Here is a 21,721-nt window from a genome sequence, read left to right on the forward strand (position 1 = left end):
AACAATTTCAAACCGCGTTTTTGAGACTGTCTTTTTTCACTGCAGTTTGAAGGAGGAAATACTCAGCAATGGCATTGACTTATGAATTTGCACATGGTTTGTCTTAAAGCACATTAAAAACACCACATAGACATATAAATAACATTAAAAGTTTGATTTTCACCACAGGGGGACTTTAAAGAAACAAAGATCAAGGATTTGACCAAAATTAGGCATCTTAAAAGGTTCCATAATTAGGCTAGATGGTCTTTAAATAATTTGTATTAATATTTTTCAGTGGAGTTTTGTCTTGGCTTGTCCGCCATATTGAATTGTTTTTCACTGAGCTTTTTACAGTTTATTCTGGGATAATAATACAGGTGATGTTGCCTTAAAGAAAGAAAGACAAACAATTTGGCCAACATTAGGTATCTTAGAAGGATTCATAACTATGCCTATGACTTCTTAAAATGCTGTCTATGTAGGTAGGGAGCTCACTTTTGGAACGGAGCTCTTGACATAAAACGACAATAAAAACCAGATCAACACGCAGAACAGTTTATCAGACTGAGCCTTAAATAAAACGAACAACACAACACTGCAGTAAACAACAACAAGTGACGTTGGATATGTTTGCCGGCTGAAGGTCAGAATGCTGCGAGGAGAAAACGTCTGTGACCTTTCCAGTAAAGTTCAGTCGGTTTCGAGCACTCATGATTCAGAAAGTGACGTCAGGCTGGATCCTATTGATCAGAAAATGGCAAATATACGAACACACGTTACAGCTGCAATTCCGCAAGCCAATTACATGTGACGCAACACGTCCAGTGAAACTCGCTCGCGTCTGTCTCTCAGTGGGACCCATTTAACAACTTCACACCACTGTGATTGAAAAGAGAGAGGGGGTAGATGGGAAACCCTGCACACCTGCCTCTGTCACCACCCGACATTTACTGAGATTGTTTTTATAATGCTGTGATTTCCCAAAGAGTTCTGCTCGCGCTGCTTCAAATTTCTCCACACGGCAGGTGCACTCTGAGGTCTCAGATATCTAATCACATCCTGCAAGCAGCTCTCTGGTTACTCGGGTGAGAGCTGTCCTGAAATCTTCTCCACTGCTGACTGGATTTCACCGTAATTACAGAGCAGCTGTCTCGGAGTCATGATAATGCCAGGCTCCTTCAGATACACTGCACTGCTTCCTCTCTAAGGCTTTTCACTCTGCGCTTAACCCGGGGTTAATGTCTTTTTAACCCTGAGTTAATACACGGGTCACACTTTTAACCCTGGGTTATGACGCGCTGCTAACCTTGAATTAGACACCAAAGAGGTACAGCATGAAACAATGCAGTGCTAGAAGTTTTTGGCAAGACGTTTAGCGTCAGAAAACCAATCATAAACTGGCTATTGCTTGTCTAATTAAATATTCATGAGCTTACATTCATTTTTTTAAGTTTCAGCATCTGAGGAAAATAGTTGCAAATGTTGAACGAGTGGAGTCAAGTCTTCATTTTGCATCAACTTGGCTTTGTTTTAAGTTTTTCAAAATGCTAAAACTTTTTAATGGTTTAAATGGTTTCACAGACAGGGCTTAGATTAAGCCAGGATTAGGCCTTAGTTAAAATAGGACATTTAAGTAGCTTTTATAAATGTGCCTTAGAAAAAAAAAACATTACTGGTGTACATCTTGAGACAACGCAATGACACTTACATATTTTAATATACGTCAGTGCAAGATGCTTTCAGTTAAAACAGCTTTTAGTCTGGGACTAGACTTAAGCCTTATATGTGAAACCGGGCATCAGACTTCGACTTCACCAGATGTTGCGACCTTTCCTCAAATTGTTATTAAATCAGGTTGAAAGCTCCTCTTGTCATGTACTTGTCCAATCTTGTAATCTTGTATGCACATAAGAACGTTGCCTCAGAGTGTACAGTGTAAAATCTTGAAGCCTGACTAGTCAAGATTAATTACAAACACGAGTTGAGTTTAGCAAAGCCTGCTATTGACTTTAAACTGAGTTCATTGTGTCTGCTGGATGATTCTCTCTCTAGATCATCTGGTAATATACAATTCATTAACCAGGGCATCTGTGAGTTTACTGTGTTCAGCTGTATAATTCCCCCCATGTTCTTCTGTTGGTGTTGTAATGATCATTAAGCAGATGTTTAAAAGGGAAAAATGGCAATAAAACAGGTGGGAGACGTCTGAATCTCCTCTGTGTAGATGATGTGTTTGGAAACTGCATTTGCAACAATAGTCATTAGCAGTGTCACATGTGGGCCGATTTGTTGACAGAATGAAAATCCAGCAGGCTGTGGAAGAACGCCAGCGTTTCGATAGTAATATGCTGATTTAAAGCATTTAAATGAGGCTGGTTAGTGTCAAACGCAGCCTATAATCTGCGCTAACACCCTCAAAGGTGTTTGCTCAGCTGTCCATAGAGAAACCTGAAGATTATTCCTGTTTACAGTCTGTGGGTGACACATGGATAAATGTCGAAATATTACAGACGTCAAACGGTTTGAAATATCTTGAGACTTGTCTGGTTTCCTGCCAGCTTGTTTTTGGTTTGTTTTCTTTTTACATTGTCTAATGTCTTTTCTCATTTTGAAAATTGTTTGCCTGTTTGCTAATTTGTATTGTGCATATAAACTGCATGCGCCTGCCATTTTCTCTTGTTTAGAGCCGAATGTTTAAACTCAACCTTATTTGTTGCTTCATGCACAATGTTTTATCTCAATCACTACATATTGTTATGATCTTACACGCTGTTTTTATTCATATTGGATGTGGGACATTTCGCCTTTATCAAAGCGTCATGTGGTAGAAGAATTTCTACTTATTTGATGCTTTTTTTAAACTTCCCAGCGGTCTCCTAATATTTGCAAACGTCCCTAGTTGAATATTGAATGTTTAAACTTGCATTATTGCATTGCTTTATTGCTATAGTCACATTGTTATGTCATGTTTTTGTAGAAGTCATGCTTTTTTGGAGGGTTCGTAGTTTGGATTTAGTTTGTCTGCTTAGTCACACCACTGACTTTCTTCAAACAATCTTCTTTTACTTTTTCAATAAAAAAGACTCTTGGGTTTTACTTGAGTCTGTTTGATGCTGTGATCTAAACTGAAAGAGCAGCCCATCTGATCTGATATCATCTGTTCTTCTGAGACACCTGCGTTGAGTACATGTCTCAGTCTTCATGTCTCATTTTCTCTCTCTCTCAGATGAGACGTCGTTCGAGGCGGGAATCAAAGTCCAGATCCACACGCAGGATGAACCGCCTTTCATCGATCAGCTGGGATTCGGAGTGGCTCCAGGCTTCCAGACGTTCGTCTCCTGCCAAGAACAGCGGGTACCAAATGATTGTTCTTTTTGTCAATTTCTCAGTTGCTGGACTCGTCTCAAAGCGCACAGGCCGCCGATTGTGTCAGTCTGTTGTTTTAGTGCTTGGTTTTGGTTTCTACAGCTGCTTGTTTTTATTCATTCATTTGTTTGTTTTGAATGCATTAATGTGAAGTAGCACGACTCTTATTTTGATGCAAATTGAGGAATTTTCAACCCAAATTCTCAAATTTTCCTTATATTTTATGAAAAGTATTCATATATAATGGTAGTAGTTGTTATCAGGTAACTTATAGAGAATAACAAGACCTATTGTGGTAATTAATGATACTTTTGTCCAATTTTAGTAGTGAGATCTGCCTAATTTGAATGAAAACGCAAAATCTCATGCTCATAAAATAGGCGTCATAAGTAGGCTTTCAATATTCAAAACATAGTTTCCTGTTTTTTTGTTTGTTTATGAGGTGAGATAGGATGTGGACAGCTTTGTGAGATTCACCCAAGAAGAAATTTGGTCTCCCACCACCACAAGCATGATTTGATTTTCAAATGAGAGCAAACGGCCGACACAGGTCGACCCTGCTGTCTGGAATAAATCTTATTTATTTATAGGATTCTCAGAATCCATGTATAATTTTCATGGCAAGGCCACGTCATAAAATAAAAACAGCAGCTTTGTTTCTGTGAGTGAAAGAAAGAGGTGAAATCCAGGCATATGTGATCAATAAATGAGCGTCAAAGAGACGGGCAGAAGATCTGACTCGCTGCAGACAGACAGAAAGCTGGTTGATATGCACAGACGGCTCCCTGCTCCTTGTAATTGGAGGTCAGTGCATCTCCCCTGTGTGGTGGATTGATTTCAGTAACATTTCCCCTCATTTATTTTCCTCTTACACAAAGATCAAGTCTGCTTCTCCAGATGCATCACCAAGATTCAATGTCAGTGGCTTTTACAGGATTAGCATCCATCTCTGTCTGTCACTCTCGTCATGGTTCACACAGTCAGCGTTTAGCATTGACAGCCGTATTTACTAATGGATGTGGCGCTCAGATTGCCCTGGGCCGACAGGAGCAGATCGAATAATGTCTGCATGGACATCTGAGTTAACTTAAGTCAATCCACTTCAATTACTCAAATAATGCCTGTAACCCTACAGACAGATAACCATAGATCTCAAGATTTTTAGAGAGATCAATTATTTCAGGGCCCTTTGAATCTTCACCACCTTTCGCCCCGCCAGTGACGGCCCTGCTTAACAGGAATTATTGTGTTGTTCTAAATCCACACAATAATGCAATTTTTTTTTTTTACCAACTTCAATTATATTTACTAAAAATAAACTTGTTACAATTAACACATTTTAGCTGGATTTAATTAGGCTGAAATAGTTAAAGTCCCCCTGTAGTCAATAATTGTATCCCTTAAAACTCCAAATTGACCAAATTGACATATTGAAACGTTTTTTTTCCTGAGAAAAAAAAAAAAGCCTTAAAATAGCTTGAATGCAACTCTACACCCTTGCTTCATTTAGTATACGCAGATAACTGAATATGCAAATGAGCCCCGCCTCCACTCACTCACACCAGCTCAGAGATTCTCTCGGCACTCTTTCTGAGGTATACGATGCACAATGATATCGCTCTTTACAATGTCGGACACATGACTGTAATTAATATGATTAGCCTTTTGCTTAATTATGTTCTCAAACAGCTAATAATGTGTTGCTAATGTCATACAAACTATGTTCTCGTTCGCCATCTCAGAGTCAGACAGCTGCCTTCTAAACAATCATCAGAAACGTTTTGAACAACTCAGAACTTCAGTGGAAAAAGGCATATAGTTCATCATAACATCATAAAATACATAATTCACCCGCTATATTGCTGAATCTAGACGATTTTTCATATCAACAGAAAATATACCGGCATAACCTGGCTTTCTTTTGAGACTCCCCTGCTAGTTCGCAGTTAATGATTTGCTAAACACTTCAAACCGCGCTTTTTTGAGACTGTCTTTGGTTCACTGCGTTTTAAAGAGAAAATAATTAGCAATGGTGTTGACTTATGAATTTGCACATGTTTTGATATATTAAGCATATTAAAAACACCACATAGATATATAAACAACATTACAAACTTGATTTTCACCACAGGGTGGAAAATCTTTTAAGTCCTTTTTTTTCCACTGAGCCCATGGCACAATGATGCCGCCTGTCTTTCTGAACAGCACTCGTGTTGAAAACCACCCTATAATACCCTGAAATGCTGCCTATATTGGCAGCTTACAAGGTTTCAGAGTGAAGTCAACATGTCAGGTGCTGTCGGTAGAGCTTGCGTTGTTGTGAATCTGAAACATTGCTTAAAGGCTTTATGTAGGTTGAGGGGTGAAATCATATGCAGTGGCGTTATGTAAAGCATTAGCTCATCTAAGCTTTTGTGTCTGGAGTTTGTGTGTGTATTTTTATTGCATATGCAGCATTTGTTTATGGTGTGTGTGTGTGTGTGCATTTCTTAAGCTGATAGTGAGGTGTCTTCATGGATTATAGCGTTGTCCAAAGCTGAGTGAGCTGCCTACCTAGACATAATTTTAAGATGTATGCTAAGGCTGTTCCAAAATGTTGGCCGCATTATTCAACCTTTTAAGATAAAGGCAGCATCAAATAATGTATTTTTATGAGCTCAGTTTGAAAAATTACGAGAAATGCCAATACCGTCTATATCCACCTTATTTTGCAATGCGGAAGCAAGCTATTTTCTGTGAATGTACGAGACTTCCAATTAATTTGCTGCTATAGGTAAATAACTAGAATACCAAAGTGCAATAAACAGTAAAACTATTTGTGCTACGAACCAGTGAGTTTATGATCATACTAAATTAAAATATGATAACAACTACCAGTTTGCAATATCATGCAGCATAACAGATTGTTTTAAGCCTGGTCTTGATTTCCTGTATTTAATTTAATAAAAATAGTAGTACTTGTGAATTTCTATGCTCATTAGATTGTTAAACTGTTAGCAACATGGTAACATCGGAAGCAATTGTGATTGAGTTTCACGTACACACTTCATGTGAGGAGCAATATTTGATTTGCTACCTATGTACAGCTGCTGTGTAATGTGATTGCACTTTACATAATTATATTTATAAGTAATTCACCTAAGATAAAAACAGTAATTCACTATTGCCATGTCTTTCTTCCTGTCGTTAAGCTGACGTATCTTCCTCCTCCGTGGGGCGACTGCAAGTCTACGCCCATGGACTCGGAGTTCTTCAGCACATACAGCATCACCGCCTGCCGCATCGACTGCGAGACGCGCTATCTGGTGGAGAACTGCAACTGCCGCATGGTGCACATGCCCGGTAAACACACACACACACACACACACACACACACACACATGAAGAAATCCATCAACAGATCTATTACACAGCGCACATATCTGGTTATCTGTGTTAAAGGGTTAGTTCACCCAAAAATGAAAATTATGTCATTAATGACTCACCCTCATGTCGTTCCAAGCCCGTAAGACCTCCGTTCATCTTCGGAGCACAGTTTAAGATATTTTAGATTTAGTCCGAGAGCTTTATAGCTAATAAAGACATCATCAAAGTAGTCCATGTAACATCAGTGGCTCAATCTTAAGTTAATCAAGCGACGAGAATACTTTTTGTGCGCAAAAAGTAAACAAAAATAACGACTTTATTCCACTATTCATTTCCTTCTGTCTGGGCCTCGAGTGAGTTCACGTAGTGTAACAGCGCAGCGCTTCTGTGTTGTACGTCACACGCATCACACATGACCAGCGTCAGCCAATAGTGAGCCTACGTGTGACGTACAACACAGAAGCGATGCGCTATTACACTACGTGAACTCACTCGAGGCCCAGAGAGAAGGAAATGAATAGTGGAATAAAGTCGTTATTTTTGTTTACTTTTTGCGCACAAAAAGTATTCTCGTCGCTTGATAAACTTAAGATCGAGCCACTGATGTCACATGGACTACTTTTATGATGTCTTTATTAGCTTTCTGTACATGGACAGAATACCGTACATAAATTTTCAATGGAGGGACAGAGAGCTCTCGGACTAAATCTAAAATATCTTAAACTGTGTTCTGAAGATGAACGGAGGTCTTACGGCTTGGAACGACATGAGGGTGAGTCATTAATGACATTATTTTCATTTTTGGGTGAACTAACCCTTTAATCTCTTGTGTGCACCAAAAGATACAAATTTAAAATGTAAGCGTAAATATTTCTCCTGAAGTTCATCATTTTGGTTTTATTCTGCATCACGATTCTCGGTTAAACCATCTTAAAATCTTTAACTAGAATTAAGGACTTAGTTTTACTCAGCATTTTTTTGGTACGTCTCTATTTAAATGTGTATTCTTGCCACCAGTGAAGTAAATTAGTGTCTCATATTTTGTGGCTTGTTATTCCTTTTCAGAACGAAATGTTTTCGAGCCGTTGCTTTTTTAAGCCTGTGATGATTTTAAACCCTCGCTGTGCTCCTAAAGCTGTTTAGCACGTCTTGCTTTAATTCTAGTTGCTAGTTTTCGGCTTACTGAAAGTAAGAGGATTTCGACTTCAGCGAGTAGAAAACCATAATTTCATGCAGCCCTGTTAGAAACCAGCACCCCGCTGAGCTCTGAACGTCTGTTTGAAATACAGCCCTCTGATCATCTCTAAAGACTTTGTCATTAACAAGATCTGAACTGTGTCAAACAGTGATTTGCTGTATCTTAAACGGTGTGACAAAACTAGAACGCTCCAGTTATAATCAACAAAGCTGTCTACACTGCAAGCGGACAATGTTGTTAGACCGTTTATTGTAGCTAGAGATTTGAAGCCAACTTTATTAATTTTGACAACTTTTTTGATAAGCAAACTAGTTTATTATTACGGGAACGCTCTAATCTTGTCGCCTCGGTTGCTTACGTTGTCTAGACATGCTTTCCTTTCAGCATCTCGTCCACGGTATGAGCTCTTTCCCTCGCTTCTCACTGATAGAGTCCTTGAGCTATTCGAGGAAGCTTCAAGACCTGAATAAATAAAATTAATTAAAAGAGGAAATCAGATTTCTGAAGAGAGGTTCGGCGCTAACAACGTCGTGATGGACGGAGACACGTTTTAATTAACAGACAGACAGAGGCCGCTTCATTTCACCTTTAGCCAGAACATTGTGTTCTTCCCTCTCTACGGCACACCTTTTGTTCTTTATCTTCAACATTTCTTTAAGGGTGAATCACACAAAAAACATTTTCAGGTCTTATTTATAAAGCATAAAATGAGAAAGTACTTTATGCATGAAGAAAACGAAGCCTGCTTCAGCATTTTAAAGATTTTTTTTTGTATAGTAACTGTTATTTGCATAACAATTAAGCACATTTCTCATCACTGTAATGAGTCTGGACATTTTACTTTAGGGTTTGTTTATAATTCCCATTATTCTTAATGATGCTTATCATTAGATTCTCATTACTGTTATAAAGTCATGAAAATTTTCTTTTGTCTCTATATTGACATCAGCATAAATTAAAGGCAGCACACAAATACTTTTTCTTGAGACAAAAAAACGTCAGAAATGTATATTTTGCCTGAAGAAAATATAAATTGTAGAAATCTGTCATTATAATTAGTCGTTTAAAAAAAAAAAAAAATGTATGCTTAATTATAATAAATTAATCACTGTGTCCAGACAAGATGCTTTTCATAACTTTATTTCAGTGATTGGAATCTAATGAAAAGTCATCATTAAAAGTAATAATAATGACAAGAAAACTTGAAGTAAGTGTCCACACTCAATACAGTAATGAGATTTTGAGGGGGGGAAAATGTGCTTAATTATTATTAAATGCAAATTGCAAAAGAATTACCCTAAAATAGGCTTCATTTTCTTAATGCAAAATATGATTTATTTTGATTTGGGGGTTAAATATGACCAAGTCCTTGGCAGGCTTCATGGGATAAAGATGATCAAATTAAAATGATATTTTACTGTTGCTGTTTCTGAGAGTGTTCTTCACGTATAGACTCTGTTTCTCTGTCTTTAGGAGACGCTCCATATTGCACCCCGGAGCAGTATAAGGAATGTGCAGATCCAGCTCTAGGTAAGAAATCTGCAGAAACCTTTCAGTCTAGAGGACGATTTTCCTCGTTGAACCCATCCGGTCCTCATTACAGATAGCTGAACCTGAGGCCACGATGGGACAGCTCGATTTATGACCCCTCCTAACCTCACCGTCCACTTCCCCAGGCCTTTTTATACTTCTTTGTCTGTCCCATTGTTTTTCATTCAAGTTAAGAGAAATGTTCTTTCTTTTTCTCTGGCTCTAGATTTTCTGGTGGAGAGAGACAATGATTACTGCGTGTGCGAGACGCCGTGCAACATGACGCGCTATGGCAAAGAGCTGTCCTTTGTCAAGATCCCCAGCAAAGCCTCCGCCAAATACCTGGCCAAGAAGTACAACAAGTCGGAGCAGTACATTGCGTGAGTCTTGCTTGTCTCTATAAAGCTGTATTGAAATTCAAGCGAAACAATCACCCAAATCCCAGTGTTTTGGCCACGACGTGACCATTTGTTGATGGCTTGGGTTATATTTCTGTCATGTTGCACTAGGTGTCACATGTCTAATCTGTTGTGTTCTCTGTGACCCAGTTCTCCTATGTTCTGGTTAGTTCATTTGGTTCCACCTGTGTTCTGTTAATTACCTCATCAGCCTCTTTGTTTGGTTCTGGCGTATAAGTCGTCGGTTCTCCCTCAGTGTTTGTCGGTTCTCGTTTGTGTTTTGTGTGAATTATTCCTGTTTTCAAGATAATTATTATTAAAGTCATTTTTCCTAACGTGTTAATCTTCATCTTCATGAGTGTGGTTACACGTACCGTGACACTAGGTAGCTCCAAAATCTCATTAAACCAAAATACTGTACAGTTAATTTTACTAATCTTACACTGCACACTTTTATCTCAACTTTGTGCAGACACTTAAAATGATAAATATTTACTAAGTAGTGCTCCGATCAGGATTTTTGGGCCGATCACCAATTACTGGAAGCCGTATTGGCTTCCAAAAGATTACAGATCACCAAAATAAATTTTTAACAACAATGCATTTTAAGTATAAATAAATTATGAGATGAGAAAGTATCATGAATTGACAACTCATTATTTATTGGCAAGCAACATGTTCAACATATTCCATTCCCTCTCTAAGAGGTGATTATGAACCGTTAAGAGCTTAAGAAATACAGCATTTCTGTCAGGACCACTACCGTCAAATACGATTGACAGTTACTGTAGCATTCAGTTTGGATTGGCGGTATGGTTCCGTTCTCGGGGCGAGAACTCCCTGTGCATCCATGCAGCCTAGCTTGGATAAGAGCAGGGGGAGCAGCAATAACCCCCCTTGGGGTAAACAGAACAGAACCAACATGAATGTTTGCAAATATATTTAATTCAAGATTTTAAAGTACAACATCATTTGAGAATTTATTCTGATTCATGGGGAATCAGAATGCCAAATCCTGACTGGGCGAGAGGAGGAGCTGGGGATGGAGGAGTGTAATTAGCTCCTGAGAAACGCGATAGCTGCTGATAATACTGAAGTAGCTTATATATGTATACGGTGATAGGCGTCGTATTCCTATAGGTAGATGTGGATCAGCTGAGAGTCAGCTGATGTGAGCTTGACTAACGTGACCTGCCAGAACTAACGCTACGCTTGATTTCTGTGAAATAATAAAAAACTTTATCAATAGAGAGTAATCAAATGTAAAACCACTGCATAGTCTTCACTGTGTAAATTAAATATAGATTAAATGTGTTCAAGAGCAATGAGTCTTTTGTTGTTTGATTAACATTAATGACACAGGAATATTAGGCTGCTGTCACTTTAAGACCGAATGCACGGGTTGATGCGACTTATTCCTCAACTGTTTATCTTCAGTTAAGACATAACCAACAGTGTTTAAGTGAATACTCACCAAGCTGGGCATTTTGACATATTTCTGTGTGTATTTAACCTTTTAGACTCGAACCCAAAGTTCACTTCGCTTGTCCGTGTTCCACTCTGTCTCAGAGCACACTCACAGAAAGCCGCTTGGGTTATATAGTATAACTTTCAAAGCTTCATGCAGTTCATTAACTCTTTTTATTATCGAGCACACCCTGCAGTGTATCAACAGTAGACTATATTTTACGATAATCGCTGATCTAGCTGATTTGGACGTCAAGTTTTGGCTTTTAGGGAGAAACGAAAGAGCACTGCTGTGAAGGAAAGAAATGCATTCAAATCTTGCTATCGTTGCTGTAGGGTTGCAGTCATTACAATGTCTCTGCTCTCTGCAAAGATGTTGTAAATTTACTGTCCTTTTCAGACACCTGGCAGAACTGCCAGACCGGTGAATGTGGTGAAGCAATTTTAGCTGCTCAGAAAAATTATTTCGCAAGTTTTGCGTCAATCGGCCTTGCGACCACAGATCAAAATATATGAGGCTATTATCGGCCGATAATGATTGGCATTCGATTAGTCGGAGCACCCTTGATATTTACTTGAAAACATAATAAAGAAAACTACTTATTTTCAGAGAATATGTCTTGAAATAAGTACATTTTTCTGCCCTCATTGGCAAATGTTTTTCTTTCGTTTCCTTTTTAAACATAAACTAAATTTAGTGAAGTTTATGTGTGATTTTGGTTGTTTGTGATGCCCTAAATGTTTCACCTCGCATGTTTAATCGTCCAGACTGGCAGCTGTTTAGCGCCTCATCCGTAATTAACCAGGATCTTTGTCTGCCATCACACACGATCCAGACAGCCAATCATCCAAGCAGTTCAAAACCCCAGGAACAGCATGGCAGACGTGTAGCACATCACTGCCTTGACAAACACTCTAATAAATGTCAGGAAATATCTCCACATCCGCAACCATCTGGAACAACACGAATCCTAATTAAGTTTACAGAGCAAGGTCAAGAAAGTTGCTGCACTTGGTTTGCTTCTGTTTTCAACAGGCAATTATACTAGTGTGGAGTGTTGATTTACATACTAAGATGTTACGATTTAATGTCAACATTTTATTTCTTAATATGTTTCTTAATATGAAAATTTGTGTTCCAAAATTTTCATCAAACTAGAATGACTTTCCTTTTCAGCCGATGCGTTAACTACTATTTTGAAGCAATGGGTTGTGCCATTTCATTTGTGAAATTATTGTCAGCCTGAATGTATAAAACAGTGACAATCAAAACTTTCATGAAACCCTTTTCTTATATTTGTGTGAAATAAATGGAGAGGAACTATTATTTGCAGTATTTTGCATTTAGAAATGAAACGACAAGTCGTGTGGAACCGTTATAAATTATTTGCAGTATTTTACATTCAGAACGGGAAAAGAGAAGTTGAAGAACTGAAGAACTTGGGGGAATTTAATCTTCTGAACACTACGGATGAATGCCTCTGTTTAGTTTCCTGCTTGTTCCCAAAGATATTGATGACTTTCGAGTGAAATGGCTCAAAATCGGATCTCTGCCATGGTTTCTTAAATTTAGGAAATGAATCATACGTAATCTTAGATCTGCCATCTCATCTACTTATCTTTGACAGTAATAGGGTTATGTATTAATCTAAAGCAGGGAGACTGATGCTTTGAACCCAAATGATGTAATCTCTGGGTTTTAAAGGAGGAAGATGGTGTTTTTAATGCTTGGCTTTTAAGTAGCACTTCATTAGCATCCGTCGATAAACCTGTTCCAAAAGCACCATTAAAGCTAACCTTTTTAGTGTTTTTGGCTTCCAGGTATCTTTGAAATGCTTGGGCAAACACTCATGAAATAACTGCAGCTGTCGTCTGAAGCTTAATTAAACTTTCAATATGTAGTCAGTGAGGATTTGTTTTTTTTACTCTCACACCATGTGCAGTGAATATGTGTAGAAAATGTTCTTAAGGGGAGACACCCCAGGTGAATAGGAAAACAAAAAAAACTAATAGATATCAGCATGACATTTCCCCAGTTGATTACTGGCATTAAGACAAATATCTTTTGTATTACAAGTTTTTAGAATATTTATGTTTAAATATGCAAATTAGGTAGTATCTCATTAAATATATGCTAATTTGCATATATTTCCAGAAGAGAAATCTGAACATTGGATTAAGCCAGATTCAAAATTCTTGTTTCATTTTGTTGACATATTAGAGTCAAAGGTTTTTACTGAGGGGATTTTGAATATCTCTTATTATCACTCCATTAGTCATAAAAAACTGTAAACAGCCATAAAAAATTCATTTTTGCCCCTTTTTTAGGTATAAAATGTTGTATAAATCAGAATCTGAATGTTATATGAACCAAGCCCCTCTGTAAAAACCTTAAGTATATAGATAGGAATACAACTGGAAAGTTTGATGTCTAAGTGCTGCTGAAGTGGAGATTTCTGGCTCAGAGTATGAGAAAAAAACCCATTTTGAGAAAATGGCCTTTAAAATTGATAAAAATTGACTTTAAAATTTCGCTTTTAGAGTTAAATGCCCCATTGAACTTTCACAATTGGTTGCTGATAAAAAGGAAATTACCATATTTGGATCCGACAACATTGTACAGGAGAGAAAGAGCTTTCCAACAGTGTATGTGATGACAGGGTGCAGACAGCGATCGTGGAGCAGCATGTTGATTTACAACGCCAACTTTTGTTGAATTTAGGAGAAATCTACAGACGCAAATAAAAAAAGGTGTAGTAAAATAAAGACCTAAATGTGTATTTTGGACTTTTTTCACCACAAGTCTGAAAAAAGACATGTTATTGAAGACAAATAGGCCAAAATCTCAAAATTGACCAGTGAAAAAAAAAAAAGTTTTTGCCTGCCGTGTCTCCCCTTAATAAAAACTCAATTTATTTTTGTTAAGAAGTAGAGTACATTCTAACTATATGATGTAAACTCTGAAGTGCCAAGGCTTGATGGTGCAAAAACGTAACTGAGGCAATCAGATTCAACTCCAGCTGTGTCTAAAATAGCCCCAGGTCTCCGCTGGCTCGGCTCCAACCAGCTGCTTACAGCAGGCCGATAAGAGAAAGAAATGCTGTGAAATTGGCAGAGATTGTGGATCGATGCTTGGAGGGATGGTGTCAAGGATTGGGAGGGTTGTGGAAGTAAATTCAGTTGAGAAGTCCTCACCTTTCCCTTCTGTTCTGCCTTTTAGAGAAAACATCATGGTGTTGGACATCTTCTTCGAGGCCCTGAATTACGAGACCATCGAGCAGAAGAAAGCCTACGAGTTAGCCGGCCTTCTTGGTGAGCGGCACTTTCCCAGACGTCAAGAGAATAATTTGATTCCTTGACATTTTCACTGTGAAAATATAATTATTTCCAAAAATAGCTCTCTCAAAAGAAATCAGTGTTTCACTTTTAAGAAAATCAAAGCTACTTATTTTGACTTTAGACACTTATTTGAACATCAAAAAATTACACGCAGCAGCTTGTGATTTTACCATTCATTCACACACTATGGGGCTGTTTACACGACAACAGCGTTTTGGGTGCCTGAAAATGCTAACTTTTGAAAACGGGTTTCAAAGTGCAAGTTTTTGAAAATGGTCTCTCTGTTAACAACAAAAACGGGCATCTCTGAAGACGATGACGTCATGCACATGCGTATTACTTGTTCAGTCTATAGTGTTTCATCGCCATCTAATGGCCTGGCAGCAGAATACAGCGTTTTAGTCGTTTTCGCGGATCCGTGTGAATGGGGATCGTTTTGACAATGGTGTCATCTGTACGAGGAAAACTCAAAGGAAAAACATCTCCGTTTTAAGCATATCGTTGTCGTGTAAACGTCCCCTATATTTTACAAAGCTAGTAAAGTGTGTTGAGCTGACTAATGACTGAGCTAAACGGTTTCAGGTGACATTGGAGGACAGATGGGGCTGTTTATCGGGGCCAGTATCTTAACCGTCCTGGAGCTCTTTGACTATCTGTACGAGGTAAGACCTCCATGACTCATATCCAAACCTGCACCTGTTATTTCTTCTTTTTTCTAAGTATTAAAGACCCTTCGGAAATATTTACCCTGAAACTTCACGGTTGTGAAAATTTCACTCACTCACAATGGCATTATATTCTCCTCCCCCCAGTAATTGTGTCTGATATGACCTTCACAAAAGCAGTGCTCTCTAAACACTGGAGCTTTCTTTCACTCTAGACCCTTTGCCACAATCTGAATCTGAATGAACGGAGTGTAAATATATTATTATTTACCAAGCCTTTGCCTATGATGTGATTGCTTCTTGAGTTATCAATACCCTGAAGGCGAATGTTGGAATTATCTCTTGATTGGGAAAATTGTCGTCGGATCTGATAAGAGGTGATTCAGCAGGTAAGCAAGCAGAGCAGAGCAGAAGCAGAAGCAAACTACAAGAATTATATTCAAAGCGAGCTGCGGATTCAGTGTTGTCGGCAGATGCAGCGCCTCAGGCATTACGAAGAAATAATTTTAGTGTGCATGCACACGCTCTGTCATTAGCATCTTAATCAACCTGCCGTCTGCAAAGATGTCGACAAATATTGTCCTCTGATTTTGTTTACGATGATTGATAACCATTGGTCTCATCTGCAGAAGTATTACACACTTGGGTGGGCGATGTTGCGTAACAAATCTTGCGATATTATTCCTCCTATTGATGATTTTCAACTCTGGCAGTGCCAGGAGAGCTATTTTTCTTGTCTGTTGTCTCGGGCGCTCCTTGGGTATCTCTGTATGGCAGTGATTGATAACAGATCATGTGACCTTTTACAGGAAGTGCTGACTTGAACCTCTGTGCTACAAACTCAGTTTATATATTTATGTATTTGTATCTTTGAGCATACGGCCTAAAATATTGAAAAATACCTGTGCATTGTGAGTCATAAATCTTCACAGTATTCATGATTTTTCTTAATGTTATATCAGCAGCAAAATCTTTTGTGAAACGCCCAGTACTGCTACGCACAAAAACATATGACTGAAAAAACAGGGAGATGCAAGGAGAGCTATTTTTCTTGTCTGTTGTTCCGGGCATATCCTTGGGTATCTCTGTATGGCAGTGATTGATAACAGATCATGTGACCTTTTACAGGAAGTGCTGACTTGCACCGCTGCATATTAGCCTGTGGAAAACAAAAGCAAAGGCACAAGCCTTCAAGATGTTTCTGCTGGAAGAGACAGATTGAGATGTGAAAGGCATAGTTCACCCAGAAATGAAAAACCTGCCATAATTTACTTACCCTAACGTTGTTTGAACTCAGTTATTTTTCTTCAGTAGAATGCAGCAAAGTTTAGTGGAAGCGTTTCCACTGGGGAAACTTGGGGATATATATATATATATATATATATATATATATATATATATTTCAGAATAAGAGAGATAAAAAATTTAAACAGTCCAATATAGTTATTTTATTCTGACCAAAATAACACATTATGTTGATGATGTTGATGTACAAACCTTTTGGGTGAACTTGAAGGTCGTGAGACTCGTGACTAAGGCCTGGGATCAAGTCTTCTGAAGCACTATGATAGTTTTGCTCATTTATTTAGCAATTGAGAAACTGAAGCCATTTTTACTGATTTATCATTCCAGAATAGAAGCTTTCAGTTGGGAATCCTTTACCCAAAACCATTCTTGTGGTAAAATATACATGAACCGTGCAATGCTCCACAGTTTTGATAGATTGACACTCAATGTAAAAATTCCCTTGAGTCTGGTTCAGACTCAACGGCAGGCTCTTAAGTATTACCAGTGACATTAGGACACAGATGGAAGACAACCTGTCAGATATGGCAGGTGGAAACTGGTGTCGTTTGCTGGAAATGAGGCACAAATACTGTCAGTTCCAGGACTTGTGTTTATATAATCTGGCTGGTTCAAACTGAAACAATACATCATCCATCCATCATGTTATTCTGTGTGTCAGGAGGCCCTCATGGGGAATGGGGGGAAATGCCCCAGTTACAAGCTCAGATCTGCGTCGTCTTATTGTTTCTGTCTGTTTCTAGAAAAGCAACGTTTGGGGACAGAAGAAAGTGTCGACTTCCTGGAAAATGTTTATTTTGATTGTCTTACATCTACGAACCCACAAGTTTTTAGTTGGAAACATCCCTGTCATCCACGTACAGCTTATTGTCACATGGGATGTTTTTCTATGGTTATCTTTGGGTGTTATATTTGTTTACTTGTTATATTTGGATGAATATTTGTTTACATTCTGATTTGCTTCAGATTTTCTGTTACTCTTTTTTTTTTTAATTAAATTGTTTATCCTAAAGTAAATCTGTCAAGAAGCTTAAAACCTTCAAAAACGCTTTATCAACTGCTCTCCTCATGACCATCTACAGACAGCAGATACCATAGTGTGAACTGAACAGCAGTCTGTTTTCTCTCTTCGCAGGTGATCAAGTTCAAACTGTGTCGCTGCGCCAAGAAGAAACACCAGCGGAGAGACAACAATGAGCGAGGAGCTGTTCTCAGCCTGGACGACGTGAAGCGTCACGTCAGTAACTATCACACCAGTATCTGTGCTGACCGATAAACTCATACTAACACACAATAAAGACTGTTTCGGAATAGCATACTGCCATACTTCTCTACTATTTATGCCGTATTCAGTATGTATACTGATATATATGTATATCAGTATGTGCACAATATGCAGGTTTTTTTTTTTTTTTTTTTTTTTAATGCAGCTACAACAGAGCAGTTGCTGCCCACAATGCAATGCGCTCAACTTGACCTTCCATTGCCAGTGTGATGATTGAACTAGTAGTATCAACTGTGTTTTAGCATAATCTTGAGTCATTGTTTGATTGGACTGACAAAAGTTCAGGCATTTTTATACAAAATTGAAGATGGCAACTTACATATGCACAAATAAGGTTACGTTTGAAATATTTATTGCTCCACACTGTACAGGGCTTGACATTAAAGGAGAACTCCGGTCAATTTTAACATTGAGCTAATTTTTTTGTACATTTGGAGTGCTGTCAATACAGAGAACAACGACAAAAATCGGTGTTGCCTACACCGAGTTGTTCTTTTTTTAAAATTTGCACCCTGTTGACTTCAATGGGGCAAGTACTAAACCTGCTTTTAGCCTCTTAACATCCTTGATGTGTCATTACAAGTGCACAGAAAATGTGAGTGATTCCTTCTGAGTGAACACGAGTGAGTCTGACTGCAGTAGATGTGAAAGAAATGTATAAAAATGATGTTATTTGTTTTCGGTTGAAGTCCAAAGTAGTCGATTGCAGAGTTCACACGCATAGGTTTAATACCTATGATCACGCGCGTGAACTCGGCAATCGACTACTTTGGACTTCAACCGAAAAACAGGATGTAAACAAAGGTATTTGCGCTGGCTTAAATAACATCATTTTTATACATTTCTTTCACATCTACTGCAGTCAGATTCACTCGTGTTCACTCAGAAGGAATCACTCACATTTTCTGTGCACTTGTAATGACACATCAAGGATGTTAAGAGGCTAAAAGCAGGTTTAGTACTTGCCCCATTGAAGTCAACAGGGTGCAAATTTTAAAAATAGAATAACTCGGTGTAGGCAACACCGATTTTTGTCGTTGTTCTCTGTATTGACAGCACTCCAAATGTACAAAAAAATTAGCTCAATGTTAAAATTGACCGGAGTTCTCCTTTAACTTTTCTGCTCAGCATCCACTGTGGCTAGTGGTTTTCCAAAGTTACTAGACACTCAACATTCATACTGGCCACAATTTTGACATTGAAAAGATAGCCTTATAGATATTTTTATTATTATCTCGTTATTTTAGCAGCAGGTATATTAGGCCGCTGTCACTTTAAGACTCATTATGATTCATTATGCTGTTACACATGCATTTTCTTTCTCAACTGTTTACATTCATTTAAAATATAACTGACTGTGTTTATGTGAATCCTCACCATGACCAGCATTTTGACATTATTTTTTGTGTATTTGACAGTTTAAGTGCAATAAGCAGCAAAAAATAACTAAATTTACTGCTGAGAGGCGGCTTTATGCGCACGCAATTTAGGTGTGAGTACAAAATCTGCAGGAATGAGTAAAATGATGCGCAATCCCACGCCAAACTTCAAGCCTTGTAACGCCAACAATATTCATCCGGAGCAAATTGAACGAGTGAGTGAGGAGAGACGGGTTTGTGTGTTGCTGTTAGAGAGATGAGAGATTGAGAAAGCACAGTGCCGTATCAGGTGTCTATTCTGTGGAAAATGAGTTTTGTAAGCGTTTCAGATATTTTAGTATCAAAATGTATTATTGAAAAGATTTTTGACACTACATTGCACTTTATCCAAGTTTATTATTTCAGAGACCACCTTAGACGACCTCAATTAAAAAATGTGTATATATATAATAATTCAGTCCGCCAAAGTAGGAGTGACTGCATTACACACCACTGCTGAAATCCACACACATTTGGCAGGTGTTATTGTCAAGCTCTGATACTGTGTAATGCTTCATGTACTACTTTCAAAACAATTCAGTTTATACTGTGCAGTTTCTGATGATCTTTTTCCTCTCAGGCACCCTGTGACAACCTTCGTACCCCGTCAAACTACCCAGCCAACATGCTACCTCACCATCCTGGCCAGGGCAACTTCGAGGACTTCACTTGCTGAGCTTAAAGCCAGAGCAGCCTGTCTGACAGAGAACAACCAAAGCCGATCACATCAGTACGGACTCCATTCACAACCGGACATTACAGAGAAACCTTCTGGATCTGCTACACACGGGAAAACCACCATGTCCTGAGATAAAACCTGACTTCGGAGGAACGGTACCAATCAACAAAGTATATTTTCACTAACACGTTACATGGAAATGTGCAAAACTTTTGATGTTTTTTGAAGAATTTAAAGGAAATACTGCCTCAAAAACAAAACTCCTTGAAGCCTCGTAAATGTGGAGCGATTTCCCCACGCCAAATTACACATAATGTGAATCGGACATCGAATAGCTTCTCGCAGCTGGACCCTGATGCCTTTTTGTGTACATAGTGACGGCTCTAAACTGTCTTCAGACCAGTGGCTTATGTAGATCAGTAGATAAATATAGCGCTTATTCACTGTATGTAGCCTCATTGCTGGATCGATTCTGCCTCAGTGTATCTCACGAGTATGTAACTTCCCGAACAAGGTGACCATTACATGCGTCATGGGGGGTCATTCGGGACGCTGGAGGGTTCGGGTCCCATATAACATTGTGTTACAGGCCTCATCTTGTAAATGCATGCTGGTCGTCCTGTGCATGTTTTTATTTTTGTTTAGATTTCATTATTACTATCGCCAAGCTTGCCTCAATTATATACAGGTGTTGGAAGATGGTGTAAAGTTTGTTTAAGTGTGTATATGTGTGCAGGTTTTGCTGTTCTTGTGGGGATGAAATTTCTCCGTGACCCCAGAAGAATAGCAAGCTGTCAAAAGCACCTTGTGAGAACATCTCTACAAGGATACGACGTTTCAAAGAGAAACGAACCAATGTATAAATTCATATCTAAAAATGCCAAAAAGTTTTATTTTTAGGTTTAGGATTAGACAAACAAACAATAGATGTGAATGGAAAGTCCTCAAAGGAAGACAGTGGCCCCAAAAGATGTTGTTACACTTGAGTTACTCTTACAAATGTGTGAGAATAGTTGCGTTAGAAAGCAGCTGCGCATCTCAAATGCTGCAGGATTGTTTTCTCTTTACTCACGTTCACGTTCCTTCATCACTTTTGCTTGCCGTCTTTGAATCAGCTGGTGTTTTTTAGTGGATTCTCCTGATGTTCTTCATTTTCACACTGTTTGCTCTTTCCCCACCAGCGGTTTTTTTTTTTTTAAGTTGCCAGTCACCGCCATCATTTTCACAAAATTTTCATGGCCCCTAGAATATTTTGTTGTATGAATATCTGAACATGAAATATATCAAAAGAACAAGCCCTCTGCTTTTAAACAACAACAAAAAACTTTTTATTTTAGCCTCATGGATTCTTTTGAATGTGGGTAAGTTTAATAAAAAGCAACATTTTGAGCAAAAAGCTGAGAAAATCTCATTTTTGTCTAAGACTATATCAATGATGATCAAAACACAGATGGAGTCAGTGTTGCCAGATTGGAAATGTCCAAGTATCGTACCAGAAGCTCAAAATTATCGTATTTGGAAGAAAATTATCGTACACGAGTCAACGACATGAAAATGACAGACATCCCAACCTGAAAGCCCACCCGCACTTATTTGATTGGTTGGGTCCTTACATGCGCTTCGTGAGGCACACTAGCACCAGCAAGGTCTCTCGCTCCCTCTCTCTACACGTTCTTCCCCCGGTAGACGTAGAATGCACAGCTAGATCAATGATAAGCCCTAT

General features: G+C 38.5%; 1 protein-coding gene across 4 annotated transcripts in view; it reads left to right on the plus strand.

The window, feature by feature from the left end:
• Positions 1-20,876, plus strand: part of asic1b (acid-sensing (proton-gated) ion channel 1b) — a 178,056-nt gene extending 157,180 nt beyond the window's left edge. For 3 of the 4 annotated variants that reach the window (XM_079890643.1, XM_079890645.1, XM_079890642.1), the window contains 8 exons: positions 3,209-3,336; positions 6,540-6,690; positions 9,386-9,442; positions 9,669-9,822; positions 14,528-14,619; positions 15,229-15,308; positions 17,752-17,853; positions 19,900-20,876. In XM_079890643.1, coding sequence (XP_079746769.1) covers positions 3,209-3,336; positions 6,540-6,690; positions 9,386-9,442; positions 9,669-9,822; positions 14,528-14,619; positions 15,229-15,308; positions 17,752-17,853; positions 19,900-19,995 — 860 coding nt within the window. In that variant the 3' untranslated portion in view covers positions 19,996-20,876. Of the gene's footprint in view, positions 1-3,208; positions 3,337-6,539; positions 6,691-9,385; positions 9,443-9,668; positions 9,823-14,527; positions 14,620-15,228; positions 15,309-17,751; positions 17,858-19,899 lie in introns of all 4 variants that reach the window. The other variant, XM_079890644.1, reaches the window with a different exon arrangement.
• Positions 20,877-21,721: the final 845 nt, after the last annotated feature.

The sequence above is a fragment of the Squalius cephalus genome, assembly GCF_949319135.1.
Source record: "Squalius cephalus genome assembly, chromosome: 13".
Classification (NCBI taxonomy): Eukaryota; Metazoa; Chordata; class Actinopteri; order Cypriniformes; family Leuciscidae; genus Squalius; species Squalius cephalus.